Raw genomic sequence first — 18,184 nt, 5'->3', positions numbered from 1 at the left:
GTTTTTAAAGAACACTGGGTTTGTTGTAAATGGAAAGGAATTTATTGTCTATCAACATGTACAGTTCTGGAAGATACAAAATTTTGAAAATAATCAAAGTGTACTGAACTTATCAGCTGCTTGAATTTCATAAAATCTATTTAAAATAGAAAATGTCTGGTTTGTAATTCCCTTATGTGTTTCACAGAGTTGAAAAGAATTAGGGAAATGCTACATAACCACTGATATTTCAGTCTTGCTTGCAGTGTTTATTTTTAGTTGAGAACACACTTTTTCAGGAGTTGTTGAAATACACCTTGTAGTTCCAGGGAACTACTTAAAAGAGGATAGATTCCCTGCTTGTTTCTGTGCATTGGTCAAACTTCATGTACGATTTCAAAATGAAGCTTTTGTATTTGATTCTGTTCCCCTTAATGACTGACCCAACTTTTCTTTCTGGGTAGAATTAGACATTATTTGGCAGAAGTGGAATATAAATGGAATATAAGGCAGACCCACACGAATGTCACATATTGAAGTGAGATCTGCCCTGTTAAAAAAAAAAAAAAACAAACAAAAAAACCAAACCAGAAACCACCTACAAAATGAGTACTACTTTTTATAAAAATTTGAAAGTGAGACACAGAAACAATGTCTGAGTACATAGTGTCTGATAGCCTAAGGTGATATAAATATCCTTTATCCAGTGATATAACTTGAGAGTAATGCTTTGCAGTAGAATGAAAATTGGAAATAGTTAAAGTAAGTAGTAATACTTAATCTAGAAAATTGTCTGCAGAATTGCCAATATTGACTGGCAAAGACTTGATGATGTTTTCATTTACAGATAAGAACACTTTTCAGGAAGCAGAGCTGAAGTTACTGGAAGAGAAATTTAAAAAGCAAGAGAGCTCCCTTTCACTGGAGAAGCTGAAAATAGCTTTAGCTGACATGGAAAAGCAACAAGATTCTATGCAGGACCTACTCAAGGAAAAAGATGATCATATTAAAGAACAAGACAGTAAAATACGTAAAATGGAGGAAGAAGCAGAAGCTTTGCAGAGGATCATTGGGTTCAAGCAGAGAGAATGTGACGAATTGCAAAAAGAGGCTGCTGCTTTTTCTCAGTGGAAAAATGAAACCGATCATCTTATAAATAAACTTAAGTCTGAAAAGGAAGGTATGCTGGCTCAAATTAATGACTTGGAGAGTTCCCTTCAAAGTCAGCAAATCAAAAATCATGAGCATAGTGAGACATTCAGAATGATGCAAACTGAAAGTGACAGGAAAACCACAGAGATTAAAGAACTTAAGGATATGCTGGAATGTAAAAGTGCAGAATTAGAAGAAAAAAAAAAAGCTTTCAATGAACTTGAGTGGAAAGCAGAATGTTCTGATAAAAAGTACTGTAAAGAGATAGAAAATATGTCCTGTAAAATATTCCAACTTACCAACCAAGTTGCTGAAGTAGAAGAAAAGTTACAGTTAGCAGCAAGTGAAGGACTGCAAAGGGAGCAATGTTATCATGACCTGCTTGGTGAATATGAAAAAATCTGTTGTCTTGTAAAAGCAAAAGATACTTCAGAAATGACAGAAAAAGGACAAGTTAATTTACAAAGTGGTCAGGATAAGACTCTTTCAGGCAATACGCAACTTGCAGCAAATAACTCCAACCCTGAGGATCACAGATGTGCAGGAGCTCTTCTAGAAGCAGGAAAAGCTAAGGATCTGGCCAATTTACGAGAGCAGATCTCTTCTCTTGAGATTTCCTTAGTGGCTCAAAAGCAGCTGAATTCAAATCAGCAACAGCAGTATGAAGACTTACTGCAAATAAAGGGTGAAACAGAACAAAGATTACTTGCAGTAGAAGAGATGCACAGAAGCTTTGTGATGGACACTGAACAGCACATCAGTAACTTGCAGGCGGATATTTCAGCACGTCAGAAATCAGTTGAAAAAACTTTAGACATTCTTAAGGAAAAGGACATGCAACTGCAAACGCTGAATGAAAAATTCGAAAACAGACAAGCTGAGCTTCAGGATTTAAAGATCAATAATAAACTGCTTGAGGATTCAGTAAGACAGCTGGAGCTCATGTCTGGAAAATGGGATTCAGAGAAGAAGGATATGTCTTCAATGATTGGCTCCTATAGCAAAAAAATTGATGAACTTACTAAAGAAAATGCAACCCTTAGGGATTTAAACAGTGCTTTAAAGCAAGAACAAATAACTTTACTGGAGACAAATAGAAATATTTATAACAGTTTAAAGGAAAGAGAAGAAATAATTTCGGAAATGTCCGCAAAACACGAGGAGGAAAGGCAACATATTGAATCAAGAACTGAAGAAATCAAAACAGAGCTTGAAGCTTTGCAAGCAAAGTATAAATTGGTAGAAGAAGAAAATGGAAATGTTATGAGCATTCTGAGAGAGGAGGCAACTGAATTTGAGCAAAAGAAAGCAAAACTAGAACAAGAGAAACAGGTACTTAGTGAGAATAAAGATATCTTACGTAAACTAATAGCCTCAGAAGAAATAAAAAAGGATTTGGTTCAAGAACTTCAGCAACTGCAGTCAGAATTTTCCAATGTCCAACATGTGCCTTCTATGGAGCTTGACTGTTTAAGTCAGGAAACATTAAATGCCAGGGCAACACAAAATACAGTGCAAGAGAAATGTGGCCTTGTATTTCAAGACAAGGAGCAATTGGGGAAGGAACTACAAACAAAACATGAACCTCTAATGTGTGAGGGTAGTTGTGAACAGAGACTCTGTTCCGAGCGGTTGAGAAAGTCCATGGAAGAAAAGGACATTGAGCTGAATAAATACCAAGTTAAACTTGAGCTTCTTCAAATGGATTTTGAGGACAGTGAACTCTCCCTAGAGAACTACAGGTTAGAAGTGATGCAACTGGAGACTGCTTTAAAAGGCATGGAAGTAGAACTTGAGAAAAGCATGAGAGAGAAAGAGAGACTGCAGCAAGAACTACTGTCTGTTAAAGAACTGAAACCTTCAGATTCTTCACTTACTGTATTAGAGGAAGATGACAACTCATTGAGGTATAATTATAATAATGTTTCCCAGAATTCTGGCAAAAGAGGAATGGATGAAAGTTATTCATCAGTCTTGCTGGCATCCTCTTTGCAGGAAACAATAAACCATCTGAGTGAGCTTGAGAAAATGTGTGAGAGGTTGCAGAGTGAGACCACTGCTTTAGCCTCTGGATTTAAAGACACAAAAAACAATGGCATCACAAGTATTAGTAAAGTAGAAGAGGAGAAAGAGAACATAATGAATACGGATAAAAATTTAAAAGCAGAGAAAGCTATTCTTCCTGATGAACTTATGGATCAAAGTGATGACAGTGATCTGAGAATGTATTCTGATAATAAGGAAATATCCTTCAGACTTAAAGAATGCAGTACTCCTGACTACAAAGATTTAAAGTTGTCCAGGAAAGCAGTTAAGATAGGCTTTGCCGAAATAAGAGAGAGGCTCTCAACTTTCCAGAATGAACATATAAAATTATATGAACAGCACTGCAGTATGAGCTCAAAGATATGCGAGCTACAGTCTTGTATTGAAATACTGAAGGCAGAAAATTCTGCGTTGTCGACAAGTCTGAGCAATGCTCATATAGATTCTGTGAGAGTGTCACTATCCTCTAGCCGAGATGATACACTGTCTAAATTAGATGAAACTAAGTCCACATCATCTTCCTCAGATCTTTCTGTAAATCCCTATTTTATAGAAGTCACCAAGGTTGTTGATTCTCATAACAGTGCTGCCTGCAAATGGACGGAGGAAATGAATCAGCTGGAGAGTTCTGCAGAAGTAATTTCAGAAGGTACAACAAAAGTTTTGGTTGAAAATTGTCATAATGATCACAAATTGGACTCTGTTACAGAGCTCAGGAGTATTACTCCTAGAAAATCTAACCTTGAAAATAGAATTGAAGAACTTCAGATGCTGTGTCAGACATATGAGAAGGCCATCAAGGTGCTTGAAGATCAATTTCATGTTCAAGAGAACATGAAAAATGAGGAAATACAAGAGCTGAAAGAAGTCATACTTTCTGAAAGGAAAGAGATAGATCACCTCAAACAGCAAAATCTATCTGACAAGGAAGAATGGCAGCAGAAACTGAATAATATGACTATGGAGATGGAGTGCAAACTGGCAGCAGAAAGAAAACAAACTGAGAATCTGTCTTTGGAGCTGGAAGCAGCAAGACTGCAACTACAAGTTCTTGATTTAAGTTCTCATTCGCTGTTGTGCGCAGATATTGAAAATGTAAGTAATTGCTGTCATGCAAATCAGTTTTATGTAAGTCTTTTGATTTATGGTCAGCCGAATTTAAATTTTGCAGTTAAACCTGTTTAAAGTTGTGTCCCACAGAAGCAGTACTATTCTTTAGAGAAAGCACAAAAATAATCCATACCTTGAGTTCTTGTTTATGCATCACAGGCTCATGAGGTAAAAAAATTTACAACAAAACCAACAAGTTTATTGTATTAACGTTGTGTAATAATTTGCATGACTCTCTTGGTTTTTCTTCAGGTCTATGTCAGTATGGATCTGGTTGTGTTAGTAGGTGTCATGCACTGTGTGTGTCTGTACTGTGTGTACCTGTACTGTGCTTAAACACTTAGACTTTTCATTTAAAGTCATTTAAATGACTTTAATGGTCATTTAAAGATACACACACTTCCCATGTCCCTTCATGGAACAAGCAGACTAGGACTGCAACCACACCTCTAATTCTTTCAGTGTTGTCAGCAGTAGAACAGAATGAGCTGGTAGCAAAACAGTTAAATTTCATTTCAGCCTGAATTTCCTCAAAACACATAAGGGAACAAAAATGTGGGAGTCAACTCTGTCTTTTTTTTTTTTTTTAGTGCTGTAGGTGGCATGCAACCAGTGAGCTAGATTTTGCTGCTCCTTGTAAGGAGTGACAGAATCAAAATTTATTCAGAATGGTGATAAAGCAATCTAGTGTTATTAGACTAATTCCCCTTAAATATAAATGGAACATCTTGAATCTCTACATTTTGGGCAACTGTGAAAAACTGAGCAACTGTTCCTTGCAGAGAAGAAAATCTTTAATTATATGTGTTGCTTGCAATTCACATGGAGCACCCACACTGATGCACAAACACTAGAAGGAAGAAACACTCTTCCTTACCATCCATAGCTGGAGGTTTCTAAAGATGGAGTGTGCAATTCAGATCTTTGAGATGCTGCCTTTAGACACAGTTCTTTTCTGGAGCCCTCAAGTTTTGAAGTTACGCATTTTTGTTTCAAATGAGAGCATCAGGTGGCGCCAAATACAAACCCAGCTCTGACAGACGGTGGTAATTTGGAAAAGGTATTGTTTGAGGATTTGTGACCCTTGAAGATTCTCTGGTGTCCAGTAGAAGGTGTGCAGTAAATTTTCCCCCCTTGTTGACACTAGCAGTTTTTCACACTGTCATGCAGACACCTATTGTCCCAAAATACAGAGATATGTGGTACCTTTGCACTTAAACTTTTTGTAAATTTGGATGAAATTTCTCCCTCAGTATCTTTAAGCCTTTTAGCCAAAGATGCATGTGTATATAAATAAGTGTAAATCCTTTCCACAAGAAAACAGATTGTTAAGTAAAGAAGAATGCTATCTATTTATTTCACATGAGCAGGAGCTTTACTAGTTGAAGAAAACTTTTTAGTCACCTTGTTTTTTTCTTATGTGTATTCTTTTTTCCCTCCCTTTTTTGTTTTAATGGATTGATTCTTAATCCTTGCAGAATGCAGAACAAGAAAACAACAGTTCTTATCGATTAAGAGTGCCTATTGAAAACTCATCTCTGAAAAGCAATAATCTTAAAACAATACCCATTGAGAAAATGGCTGCAGGAGATGCCTCTGTGTGTGAAAATGTAACCAAGACCACTGAAGTAAGATTAATGGAAGATTATACTGAGAAAATTTCTGGAGAACAAGAGTGTATAAATATGTCAGGAAAAATAAACAGCTCTTCAGTCCATGGCAATGCGTTGTCATTTTCCAGCAGTAATTTTTTGGGTGCTGGGGATTTCTACGAAAATCAAATAACCACTGAAACGCTTCAGGAAGAGGCAAACCAACAGACTGCAAAAAATTTGAAGCTGATCTATGAGACAGAGGAAAGCCACAAACGTGTTGATTTAATAATAAAAGTTGAGCAATTAAACTCAGAGCTGAACTTTCAGAATGCACAATTAATTTCAAATAGCTCAGCTTTTGCAGAACTGGAGGAAGCTACTGCAGTTGTTAAGGAGGAAAACTGTGACATAAAGGAAAAACACAAATCAGTTTCTGTCAATAAGCAGCAATTATCTCTTCAAGTAGTCTCATTAGAAAAAGAACCTGTGAATGTAAAGTCTGAGGTGGAGCTCTACAAAGTTAGATCGTCTAATGCAGCAGACACGCTCGATGATGTAGAAATGACAAAGAGAGATTGTCGTGAACAATTTCTTGCAGTTGAAAACGAACGTAGGAGTCCAAAATCTGATCAAGTTAATACTGAGAACCATGCCTTGTTCATAGAGCATGACATCGAAATGCTTCAGGCAAAATGTCAGCAATTAGAAAGGGAGAGGGAGGTTAATCTGAAAACTATTTCTAGCTTTCAAGAGCACCTTGTTTCAGTCACAGCTGAAAGAAACCATATTTGCCAAGAACTGAGTATTTTGTCTGAAAATAAAAAAGAACTGGATCACAAGTATCGAAAGCTCCAAGAGAAATTAAAGGAGCTAGAGTCAACTGAATTCATTAGAAGATTAGAGGGTGAAGTGAGGACACAAGCAAATCTGCTTGAGACTGTAAAATCTGATGTAAATCAATTATCAAATGAAAAATATCATCTTCTTCAGAAGCTGCAAAGTTTAGAAAATGATTCTGTGTCTTTTGCCTTACAAAAAGAAAAATTCCAAAATGAAGCAGCAGATTTGAAGAAGGAAAAAGAGCTGATGGAAAGAGAATTGGAAATGATGCAGAGTAAATTAAGTTCATCAGAAATGGAAAATTCAAACCTTTCCAGATCTTTGGAAAGCTTGTTAAGGGAAAAAGGTGAACTTGCTTCAAGATTCAGTGTAGCACAGAAAGAAGTAGATGAATTGCGATGTGGAATTGAGAAGCTGAAAGTAAAAATTGAATCTGATGAGAAGAAAAAACGCCATATTGCTGAAAAGCTGAAAGAGAGTGAACGGAAAGCTGACTCTCTTCTGGATAAAATAGAGAGGCTTGAAAGAGAATTGGAGATGTCAGAGAAAAATCTAGAAGATGCAATTATTCAGGTGGAGACTGCTAAAGCAGAGGCAGAAACATTAGCAACGGAGATGGAAGAGACAACTGAAAAGCTGAAGTGTTCAAACTTACAAATTGATGTCCTCACCTCACAGAAACAATGTCTGGCTAAAGATTTAAAAGAAATGCAAGAAAAATTCCTTGAACTAGAGTCTGTGAATTTGACTACAGCAAAACTGTTAGAAGAAAAGGAGGAAGAAAAGATGCAAATCAAGGATGAGTTTGAAAATACTGTGGTATTGCTGAGATCTGAGCTCAAAGATATGACTGAGAAATTAGAGTTTTCATGCAAGGAGGAAGCAGATGCTAAAGCAAAAGAACAAGTCTTGGTTAAGCAGGTGGCTCGTCTTGAGCAAGATAAAACAATATTATTACAGCAATGTCAGGAAATAAAAGATGAAAACATCAAATTGGATCAAACGAAGGAAGTACTTGTTGAAGAATTGATGGACTGTAAACAAAAGCTCAATGAAAATGTACAGGAAAATGGTGCTCTTCAAAAGCAGGTGAAAGAAACAGAAGAGCTGTCTTTACAGCTGACACACATGCACCATGAGCTTGAATGTTGGCACCAGAATAAAAAAGGGCTGCAGAATTTGATTGCTGAGTTGAAGCTGAAGGAGCAACATTTTTCTGATAACAAAACTTTTCCAGATATCCTGAACGTTCTAAAAATGTCTTATAAGGACCTTGAGAAGGAACTGGAATCTACACTTTGTGAAAAGAACACTTTATGTGAAAAGGTAATACCCTTTCCATTAGGGTAGTGTTCCCCTTTTAGGAGTGAGGATAAAGTGTCCTCTGGGTTTACCATTTCCTCAATAAATTGTATCCTAAAATAATTTTAGCCTCAGACTTTTACAATAAACATCCTATTTTTAAAATTACATTTTCCATACAATCATGGGTTTTCATTGAAGTTAACAGAGCTGGAAAGCATAGCATTATTTTGCATGGGATGAATGGAAAGGTGGCTTGAAAGTAGGCGTACAAATTTAAGCAATGAAATAATGCAGGATAGTTTCCTCTTTCCTGTAGAAGCAAAAGAGTTAAAACAAATTGGTATTGGGTGACTGTGTTTTTGTATCAAGAATAAATATTTTGGGATCTCAAAAGAAAGCGAAAAAACAATTGGACACTTGCCATGTGAAAACATTACCTTGTTGTGACTCTTGCTTGGAACTGGACTGACCATGGGAATAAAATAACCCATCTTTAAAACTGCTTGTTGCATATAAGTAAATTCCTTGGAGGTCATGACGCATGCATTAAAAATAATTCTGGAAAATTTAATTTCAGGTAAATGAACTGACTGAAAGTCATACTGAGCTGCAAGTCAAGCTAAGTAATACTGAACAGATGATTTCCAAATTACAGGAAGAAAGAAATAAGCTTGCTGAAGAAATACGATGTGTTCAAGAACATTCAGAAAAGAACAAAGTAAGTTACTCTGTCTTTAGTATTTCTGTGTCCGAGGCCAGATGCTCAAGTACAGTATTTGTGTGGAGTCTGGCCAAGGAAGCTCTGATAATGTATGGTATTAGGGGTTCTTGCTTCCAAATTTAAAAAAATCCAGTGTTGTCTTCTGAGATAGAATGGTTAGTTAACAGGTTTTTTCCCCTATTCCTTCTATCAAAACCATGTTTTCTTGGCGTAAAGGCCACAGGTCGATATCTAGAAATTTTTCAATGTCAAGAAATTATCTTTACTACAACCATTCAATCCTCAGACTGAGGATGTCAGATTAAAAAAATGTAACATTTCACGAAACTACTTTCACTGTTTCAGTAGGGGTAAAGTACTTTCAGGATAAAGTCAAGAAAGAAACAGTTTTAGAGCCTTTATTTTTAATTAATTTATATTTAATTCTTGAAGTCTGTTTTATCATCTAGACAACTGTAGGTCTTATTTGTGAACAATATTATTTCTTTAAATCAGTTTATGTGGTCTTCTCACCTACTAACATTATTTTACAAAATTTTATAACCAGAGGCTTGTTTCTGTTGTGGTGTTAAGGATTTTGAGTGGGAAAAGAAAAGAGATTTCTGCAAATTCTGGAAATCCAATATGGAAATACAAGCAAGCTGTCCCAAAAGTACAGTTATAAAAGTGGATCAAAATGAAATGCTTAGAAAGTTTCGTCTTCTTAAAGAGGGTGAGGAAAGTGACCCTTAATCTCTCAAGTCACTTTTAGAGGGAACAATGGTTGGAGAGGTTAAGGTCTAATTTAGGCAGTGCTGCTTGATTTAAGCGTTGGTGAACTCGCACTCGATTACTTTTAAGAAAACTTTCCTTTGCCTCCTGTTCTATCTTTTGTGTTCAGATGTTTCATTCTTTGATTACATTATGTTTAGCCACTGTTAAATACTTTTTTCTTACCAAGTTGTTTTTGGCAATTGAAAAACGCTTCAGATGTAAAGTCACATAGTTTAATGGGTCAACTGTTTCTCCATTGAGATGATTCCAAATACCAAGGAATGTGCTGTTATGTTTACAGATCCAGCTGCATCAAACTATGTCAGAAAAAAATGAACTGACTAAGAGTTTGGAGATGGTCCAGAATGAACTGCAAGAAAAAGAAAGTGAAATGAAAAGAGAAATATCAGAGTACAAAGACAGACTACTTCAAGCAGAGAAAGAGCATCAAGGTCGTCTGACAGAAGCAAACCGAAAGGTAAATCAGAAAATGGGAAGTGGGATGCTGTGAGATTTTGATTCAGTTCTATGTATTTTACAAAATTTTGCTGATCCTATTTAAAAAGAAATTGTTTTGGTAACAATATTTCCAAACTCTACATATGCTTATATTGGAACTAAGTAAGTGTTAAAATAACTCTTTTCCATATAGTAAGCAGTGAAAGGTGAATTTATATCACAATTTAGCAAGTATTTAGTCTATATATAAATTTATCTGGGACTATAAACTTGAGAATGTTTTGGTAGGAATGGGAAGAAAGCTTGACCACTTCTGGATATAAGAGCAAATTTGTTGGAAGTGCATTTCTCAGCCGTGCTATATGCAAAGAGTCACCAACTTTTCTGCAGAAATATCTATGAACTTTGAGACCAGTAAGACACAGGAAAATAATTTACTATAATTATTTCTTAATAATTTTCATTCTTGTTAATATAAAGTAGATGTAAGAGCAAGTTACAGTAAAATATAAGGACATTTTAATGGCAGAGTTCTTAGAGGCAAGATTCTAGTATTCAAAATGTATACTTAAGATAAATTGCTTTTTCAGTTTTAAACTCCTCAAAACCTATTAAATTTGCAGTGGAATTCCTGTGAGTTTGTGATATGCTCTTAGGTACATCTCTAAAATACAACTCAATGTCCTTTCTAGTACCATAGTAATTAAGCATGTTTTCTTTCTCTAGAATGAAGTAGAAATTGAGGCCTGTCACGAGAAGATTAGTTCACTGGAGCACTTCATCAGCTCACAAAAACTGGAAATTGAACATTTGAAGTCAAATAAAGAGCAACTAAATAATTCCCTTAAAGAAGCTAATCAAGCCTTAGGAGAACTCCTAAAAATTAAGGTAAGAAAAAAACCATAAGCATGGCCAATTACATGAGATCCAAGGCTGTGCAGTAAAATTACTTTACTGTGTAGTAAAATAAACATAGGTTTTTGAGTGCTGCAGAACTTTGGCTTCACTTTGATACAGCATTTTTCTTATTTACTGGGTTGGGTTTTTTTTTTGTTGTGCTTCAGTCTGTGATTGATATCTGGCTCCAGTTCTGTACTCCCACTTAAGGAATGGGTATCTCTCTAAAGGCACTCTTGAAGAAACATAGTCAATTCAGTTTACTTTCAAGTAAACACTGAATTACAATATTACAATACGTTCATTTTGCTCAACAGTTCCTTTCTCTTAGGGCCCTCCACTATGGTGTTAATTTGTTTAATAACAACCTTGCAATGTTAAAGTACTGTAGGATGTGTGCCAGTGACAGAAAACAGTACCCATGGTTGTGTAAAAGTAGCATAGAAGGCTTCCAGCTGTGCTCAAGGTGTGGTGTTTGCACACAGGTTGGTACCAGACCAGATAAGCAGGGAGCAGCCCAGGAGAGTGGGGGAGAGTGGAAATGAATGATCTGCTGCTGCTGGGAATAGTATTTTTGAGTGGGAACGTAAAGTGCAAAGCAGGTCTGAGTTATCTTGCCTCTGTGATAATAAGGTGCATTTGGGATGAAAAGAAGAATGAAGGAGATTTGGACTTAGGAGAGAACACTTTAAAATTTGGAGTATTGGTTTGAAATCTGTTACCTGGAAAGCAGCCCTCTATTATACCATGTCAGTGAGGTGATATCAGTTATTGCTCTCTACAACTACCTGAAAGGAGGTTGTAGCAAGGTGGGAGTCCGCCTCTTCTAAGCAAATAGCAACAGGACAAGAGGAAATGGCCTCAAGCTGTGCCAGGGGAGGTTCAGGTTTGACATTGCAAAGAATTTCTTCACTGAAAGGGTTGTCAGACATTGGAATGGGCTGCCCAGGGATGTGATGAAGTCACCATACCTGGAGGTGTTCAGGAGACGACTGGACGAGGCACATAGTGCTATGGTTAGTTGATAGGGTGGTCAAAGGCTGGACTCTATGATCTTGGAGGTCTTTTCCAACCTTAATGATTCTATGATTCCATTTGACATTGTAATGTTTAAATGGAAGAATCATGTTTCTGGTGAAATAACTAAATTTCTTATTTTTTAGGCTGATAATAATAACATTTTAGTTCAACTGAAGAAGGAAAATGAATTTGCCCACAGTGAAGTGCAGCTGTGGATGAAATCCTGTAAGCAGATGGAACAGGAAAAGGAAATGTTGCAAAAACAACTAGTTGAACGTGATGAACTACTAAAGAAGAAAAATTTTACTATGTCAAAGGATAAGAAAGAAGGTAACTGAATCTAGATTCAGTCTTAGTGTTTCTTAGCAGTGCATTTGTTTGTAAATCTTTCATGTTCCCTAAAAGGTCCACTTGCATGTGCAGCTCTAATACAGAGCATGATTCTTAAGTAGGATAAAAAAGTACAACTGCAAACTTGTCAAACATTTTCAAAATCTAGTTAATATGTTTTTTTCTTAAGGTAAGAGAGACAAATCTGGATTATCAATAAATATTCTAAGTATTACAGTTTTGTGGTTAAAAGTAATTTACGGAAGGAGAGGAGTACTTTTCTTAATAATTAATTTTGTATGCGAGTTCTTTCATCATTTTCCAGCGAGCTTTTCCCTCTGATTGTCATGCTTTGTTCTTTATATTCCGACTCATCTCGTGAGATGCACTGTATTGTAAATGATACTTAAAGAAAGTTTGGGGTAGAAACTTTTGTGTTCAGAAGGTACAAAATGACAGGGAAAATGTTTGCCCATGCACTGGTCAAGGATTCTGTTCAAAATTTGCATGTTTTCTCTATTTAACAAGTAAATTATTATGTCTATCATATTAGTGAATTTGTTATGCAATCATTTTTTTATAGTCGCACTGTTATAGAACATGTGTAATTAAAAAGTGTGTGACCATTGCATCATAAATTCCTACATATGCGTCTTTTTTGTCAGTTATGTGAATTATAATGGTTTTCTTTGAAAGGTGATGCTGATGATGCCGTTGCAGAAGAAATTAAGTTAAAACTGGAAGAATTACAGGAATCTACAGAAGTGAAGACAAGAGAAGCAAATGAGAACTTGGAGAAATACTGCTCTCTAATTGTTAAATATTATAAACTAGAGGAAGAAAATGAGATGCTAAAAACACAAGTGAATTTGCTGAGTGCTCAGCTGAAACAGCCAACAAGTGATGCTGTCAGCACTCCTTTGCTGAATTCTGATCACTCATTAACTGTAAGCAATCAGTCTGTCAAAGAGATAAGGTCAGATGAAGATACTACTAAGCTTTCAAACAAAAGGCAGAGGTGCGAAGACAACAGGAAAGACAATAGAGAGCCAAGATCTCCTGCTCCAGAGACTTCATCAAAAAAGAAAAGGAAGTGTGATATCTCTCAAAATCTGCTGGGTCAGGAGAATACTGACAGCAAGCTAGATGGGCTTCCAGAAGTAGTGCAAAAAGGTATTTTTAGTGTTTTATAACAGCAAACATTCTCTGAGTACAGCAGGTGTGCTTTTCTCCTTTGTTTGTTGAATTAGTTTCACTCTGTGTTAATTTGCAATACATTAAACCGATTAAAATTCCCTGAGTCAAAACCGTCTTGCCCACAGCAGTAATATATTATCATCTTCATGAGAGTTCACTTTCAATCTGCTCTGAATGCAATGAAATTAGGTAGACTGATATTCCATATAAGGGTTCACTGTAGCAGAAAGTAGTTGAGAAGATTGTACAAATCAGGGCTTGAAAAATACATTGTATGTTCAACTACCTAGTAAGTAACTCTTTATTATAAATGTAATTGCAGTCATTAAAGGACAAGCCATAGGGATATTGAATTGCCTCATCTTTGGTGATCACTCCCAGAAGTTAGGATTTCTAAGGCTAAACATTGCATTTCATTTTCTTTACAGCATTACTATTTTTCTTACAAAATACCTGTTCTGAGAACGTGTGCACCAGTTAATGTTTGACTTTTAGGCTAGGCAGAGGGATAACAGACAATCTATAACACTCTAGTTCTGCAAGAGAAAAATATTAAAAACCAAGAGTATCATGTCATGGTATCATGAACTAACAAGTACATGTTTTCAGACTGAAATTGTTCTCCACATAATAACGTACCTGTAAAGAAAAAGACCAAACACTTGTTTGAAAATTTTTTCTGTTGTAATTCTATGGTTGTATTCCATGGTTTCCAAGTTTTGTATATGAATTTTGGAATACACATGATCTATTCAGCAATCTTTTTGATCCATTTTCTTCAGTAGAACAAATGACTTATTTTAATCAACTGGTTTTATCTCTGTTGTGAAAAAGGAAATCCGTTTGAGAAAGTTTAATTTATTTAGCTGGTTTTAATAGAAGCTGTTTATTTTTCAGGATTTGCTGACATCCCCACTGGCAAGTCCAGCCCTTACATCTTACGTAGAACAACGCTACACCTCAGAACCAGTCCCCATCTTACTTCGGGTGAGAAACAGCCTTTGCCTAAACAAGACTTACAGAGGTGCAGACCAGATCATCTTGGTGAGCGCTCCTGTCCAACACCTGGTGGCAGCAAACCACAAAAGGTAACTTGAAAAATTTTATCTGGATATGAAAGTCGTGGGGAAAACTTAATGCATTCACTAAATGTATTCATCTTTCCAAGTAAGTTTGAGGATATTATCATCATTCTTTATGTTTTCAACAATACAGTGAAGATCATAAATACTGAATCAGTAAAACATGACATAGGTCTTGTCCGTGCTAGCAATCTGCAAATTGACTGTGTGGTGTTATTTGTGACCTCAAAGGGAGAAACCACTGAGAAATGTAAATTCAATACAGGTATATTTTCAATTTCTTATAATGTATACTAAAGAGCAGATATTCCTTATACTGTGGTTTCTTAGGTTTCAGAGAAAGTAAACACCAAAAGGATTAACCTCTGGGAGTTTGAGTTTAAAGTTTTCTGCAAACCAGTTTTCTTGGAATTCCAAGTTACAGGTGCTGTAAAATAACTACAGATATTTGAGATGCTGTTAAACATGTAAATAGGGAACATTTAGATAGTAAAGAAACTATCATATAGAATCTTTTTTGTTGGAAGGGACCTTAAAGATCATGTAGTTCCAACTTCCCTGCTGTGGACAGGAAAGTCTTCTACTAGATCAGCTTGCTCATGCTTACAGATTTTGATGTTATCAAAATGGATAAATACTACACAGTTAGATTTTGAAAGCGGATTTTTATTAAAAAAAGGTTAGTAACTAAAGTTTACATTAACTTTTCAAGTGTTTTCAGTAACAGACACACTGCTGAATGTTTCATAGAACATCAGAATAAGGCATTCTTTCTAAGCTGATGCAAGCGCTTTGCAGATTATAGAAAAGTGTTCCAGCCTTAGGACAGAAATAAACTTTTGTTGTCCGAAATCTCCTCCAAAGTTTTTAAGCATGCTGTCTCAAGCTGAGCAATAAGAGAATAGCTATTAGATATTGATAGTTCTTTATCTGAGGGCTACACAGAAATATGTCAGTATATAAAAATTCTTCCAGTTTGCCAGGTTACACAAAAGCATTCTCTTGGCAATCAGTGGAATCTGGTGCACAACTTTTTGGTTTTCTCTTGATTTTTTCATTCCTGTTTGTTTTGGGTTTTTTTAAATGCAGTTATTTTGTATTAGCACATAAAGTGTGTTGGCAAGATACCAAAAGTAAGTAAAGGCAAGTAACACATAGTTTGATGGATGCATAGATTTTGAGGCCAGAAAGCACCATTGGGAAGACAAGTCAGGTCAGAGACATAATTTTTTTGGAACTATAGCCATATGAAATCTGTATTTTGCAGTGAGAGTGAATCCACCGAATTTGGATATGTTGTTTCAAGGGATAATTACCCTACTTGCCAAAATTTGCTGCTTCTTACAGACATTGCCTGGAGGTCTGTGTTTTATTACTGTTTCATTAAGTGATGCCAATAACCTTTCTTTACACTCATTTATATATGTTTCCCTGTAATGTTAGAAAGAAATGATGTTGCTTGTAAACAATCTCAGTAGTGCAAAAAGAAAGGAAGCCTTGGTCACAGAAAGTTGTGTAGTAATCACCTGCCGGTAGGGTGTAAGCTTGTTTTAGGCTCTTGCTGATCATATTCAAGGTTACAACAAATAACAAGCAATCCATAATAATTTTTTTCTAATTTAACTGGGGGAGGAATTTCCCAGGCAGTCCTCCTCTTTGTCTAAGCTTGTATTGTCTAGGTCTAAGGACAGGCTACTCCTTACCTTCAACTAGATAGGAAAAATAAAGATTTCAGGGTTGTTTTTTTCTTCCCTCAAGTCAGGGATGCAAAAAAGTCATCAGTTCCAGGAATTTATTACTGGACACGTGTGTTTATTTTCTTTCAAGATGACGTATATCTGGGAATTTCTGGAGCAATGCTCATAATTTCATTTATTGAAACATGCTGTTTCATGCTTTATGTTAATACAGTAAATGGTGTCTCTTATTTTAAAAGTGAAATAAACCTTGTTTCCTTCTCTTTGACAGGTGCTTGTATGTACTTCATTTTAAATATCCAGTTTCAAACTGTTGCAAATTTCTCAAGGTGTTTAAAATGTGCCTGTCATTTTCATACGCAAATTTATTCACTTTTCTATGTGAATTTTCTATGTGAATTGACTGCTTTGACTGCACATCAGTTAAAATGTGAAAGCAGTGGTTTCTGTCCAGATGACAGCAAAAAAGTGAGGCCTATGTTTTATTTTTGCAGTGTATGTACAGAAAATTGAAATACAGATCTTGGTACACAATACTGGGTGCCTTAGTAAACAGATTAGAAATGCTGTCTGTTCCTGGGGTAGCTTTTTTTCTGCTTCTAGCAAATAGCTTACTAGCTGTGTAACAGATATTCCACCTTGCACCACACCAAAACAACTGTTAACAAGTCTCACCATATTGTATATTGAGAGTGATAAATGTCTTAAAGGGTTTTTTTCTGTTTTCAGTATGTCTGTGTTTTTTTCCAAATCCCCAATATTTGGGCTTTTGCAGCAAGTCTTTTGACCCACTGCAGAAAGCTAATATGGTTTTCCATTAGCAGTAAACAATGGTATTTTTGTTTGTGTTACAGGAAAATGATGAGCAGCAGTCCCAAGCAGTAACAGCTTTTCCACCAAAGAATTCTACTTCAAGGTCACCACTTTGCCTGTGTAAACAATCCACAAAACCTCTCTCTGATAATACTAGTGAGAGTCATATGATGCACAAAGCCAAAAATTCTCTAAATGAACAAGGATCATCTGAGCAAGATGAGCAAAAAGAAAATTGTAAGGTGCAGTAAATCTGTGTAGACTTAATCACAACTGAGAATAACTGATGATTAAAAACCAGTTTGTAAAATAAATATCAGAACTATATGGAAGGCACCATTTTCTCTTATCCAATGATTAACGATATATGGGATCTGTAAAGCTTTTTTTTGAATATTTACTAATACCAATAGTCAATCAAACTTGTGAAATAGTAATGAACTATAATTGTAGAATTTTCTGTAAATAGTTCTTTATAAATCTGTTAAAAAATTAAACCATGGAAAAAGCAGACCACATGTTGCCATTGTTGTTATTCTTTCTGAGTATCAATGGTTGATTTACAAATGCAAAATAAACTCATTTAAGTATCTCTAAAAATTTTAGCTTCCGGGAAAAATGACACAAACACCATTGGATGATTTAAAATGAAGCAGTGACATAATTTCTAAATGCAAGACAAAATATAAAAACAGATGTAAGATGCATCCAGTGTACAGGTCTAGTGTGCTGTGTCTTGGTATCTCTTGTTCCTGATGGATTAATATTATGCAAAGGGGGATGAGACATGGTCCAAACAAAGCCAAAGAATATTCCTTGAAACTAAGTCTGTTTTCCCTGAAACCAAGCATCTGGCAAACCATCTCTTTGTATTTCCCAGTATGTACTGGCTTTGACCATAGCTGAAGTTCTTACAACATTAATTTTCACTTCTGCAAAATGGCCCTTGGCCAGCCAGCAATCCTCTGCAAACTGAGGGGAGTACTTTGTTCTTGGCCAGAAAGGACACTGTAACAACACATTTGTGCTTGTTCCATGAACATCGGCTGTCTCCTTCTCTGCAGGTCACCCTTCACCCTGACAATGCTTAACATCAAATCTGTCACTTTATATGAAAATCACTGGAGGCTTGTACCTGATGTAATGAGTGGATGTGTTGGAAAAATGGTCAGGTGTCATGAAATATCT

General features: G+C 35.9%; 1 protein-coding gene across 2 annotated transcripts in view; it reads left to right on the top strand.

The window, feature by feature from the left end:
- Nucleotides 1-17,332, top strand: part of CENPF (centromere protein F) — a 39,314-nt gene extending 21,982 nt beyond the window's left edge. For both annotated transcript variants that reach the window (XM_027723759.2, XM_039378802.1), the window contains 9 exons: nt 827-4,272; nt 5,766-8,048; nt 8,605-8,745; nt 9,803-9,979; nt 10,687-10,848; nt 12,021-12,207; nt 12,904-13,380; nt 14,302-14,492; nt 17,038-17,332. In XM_027723759.2, coding sequence (XP_027579560.2) covers nt 827-4,272; nt 5,766-8,048; nt 8,605-8,745; nt 9,803-9,979; nt 10,687-10,848; nt 12,021-12,207; nt 12,904-13,380; nt 14,302-14,492; nt 17,038-17,247 — 7,274 coding nt within the window. In that variant the 3' untranslated portion in view covers nt 17,248-17,332. The remainder of the gene's footprint in view (nt 1-826; nt 4,273-5,765; nt 8,049-8,604; nt 8,746-9,802; nt 9,980-10,686; nt 10,849-12,020; nt 12,208-12,903; nt 13,381-14,301; nt 14,493-17,037) is intronic.
- The last annotated feature ends 852 nt before the right edge of the window (nt 17,333-18,184 follow it).

Source organism: Pipra filicauda, unplaced genomic scaffold (assembly GCF_003945595.2).
Source record: "Pipra filicauda isolate LSUMZ 115617 unplaced genomic scaffold, ASM394559v2 scaffold147_size4022426_pilon, whole genome shotgun sequence".
NCBI lineage: Eukaryota > Metazoa > Chordata > Aves > Passeriformes > Pipridae > Pipra > Pipra filicauda.
This window is presented reverse-complemented; position numbering and strand designations above follow the sequence as displayed.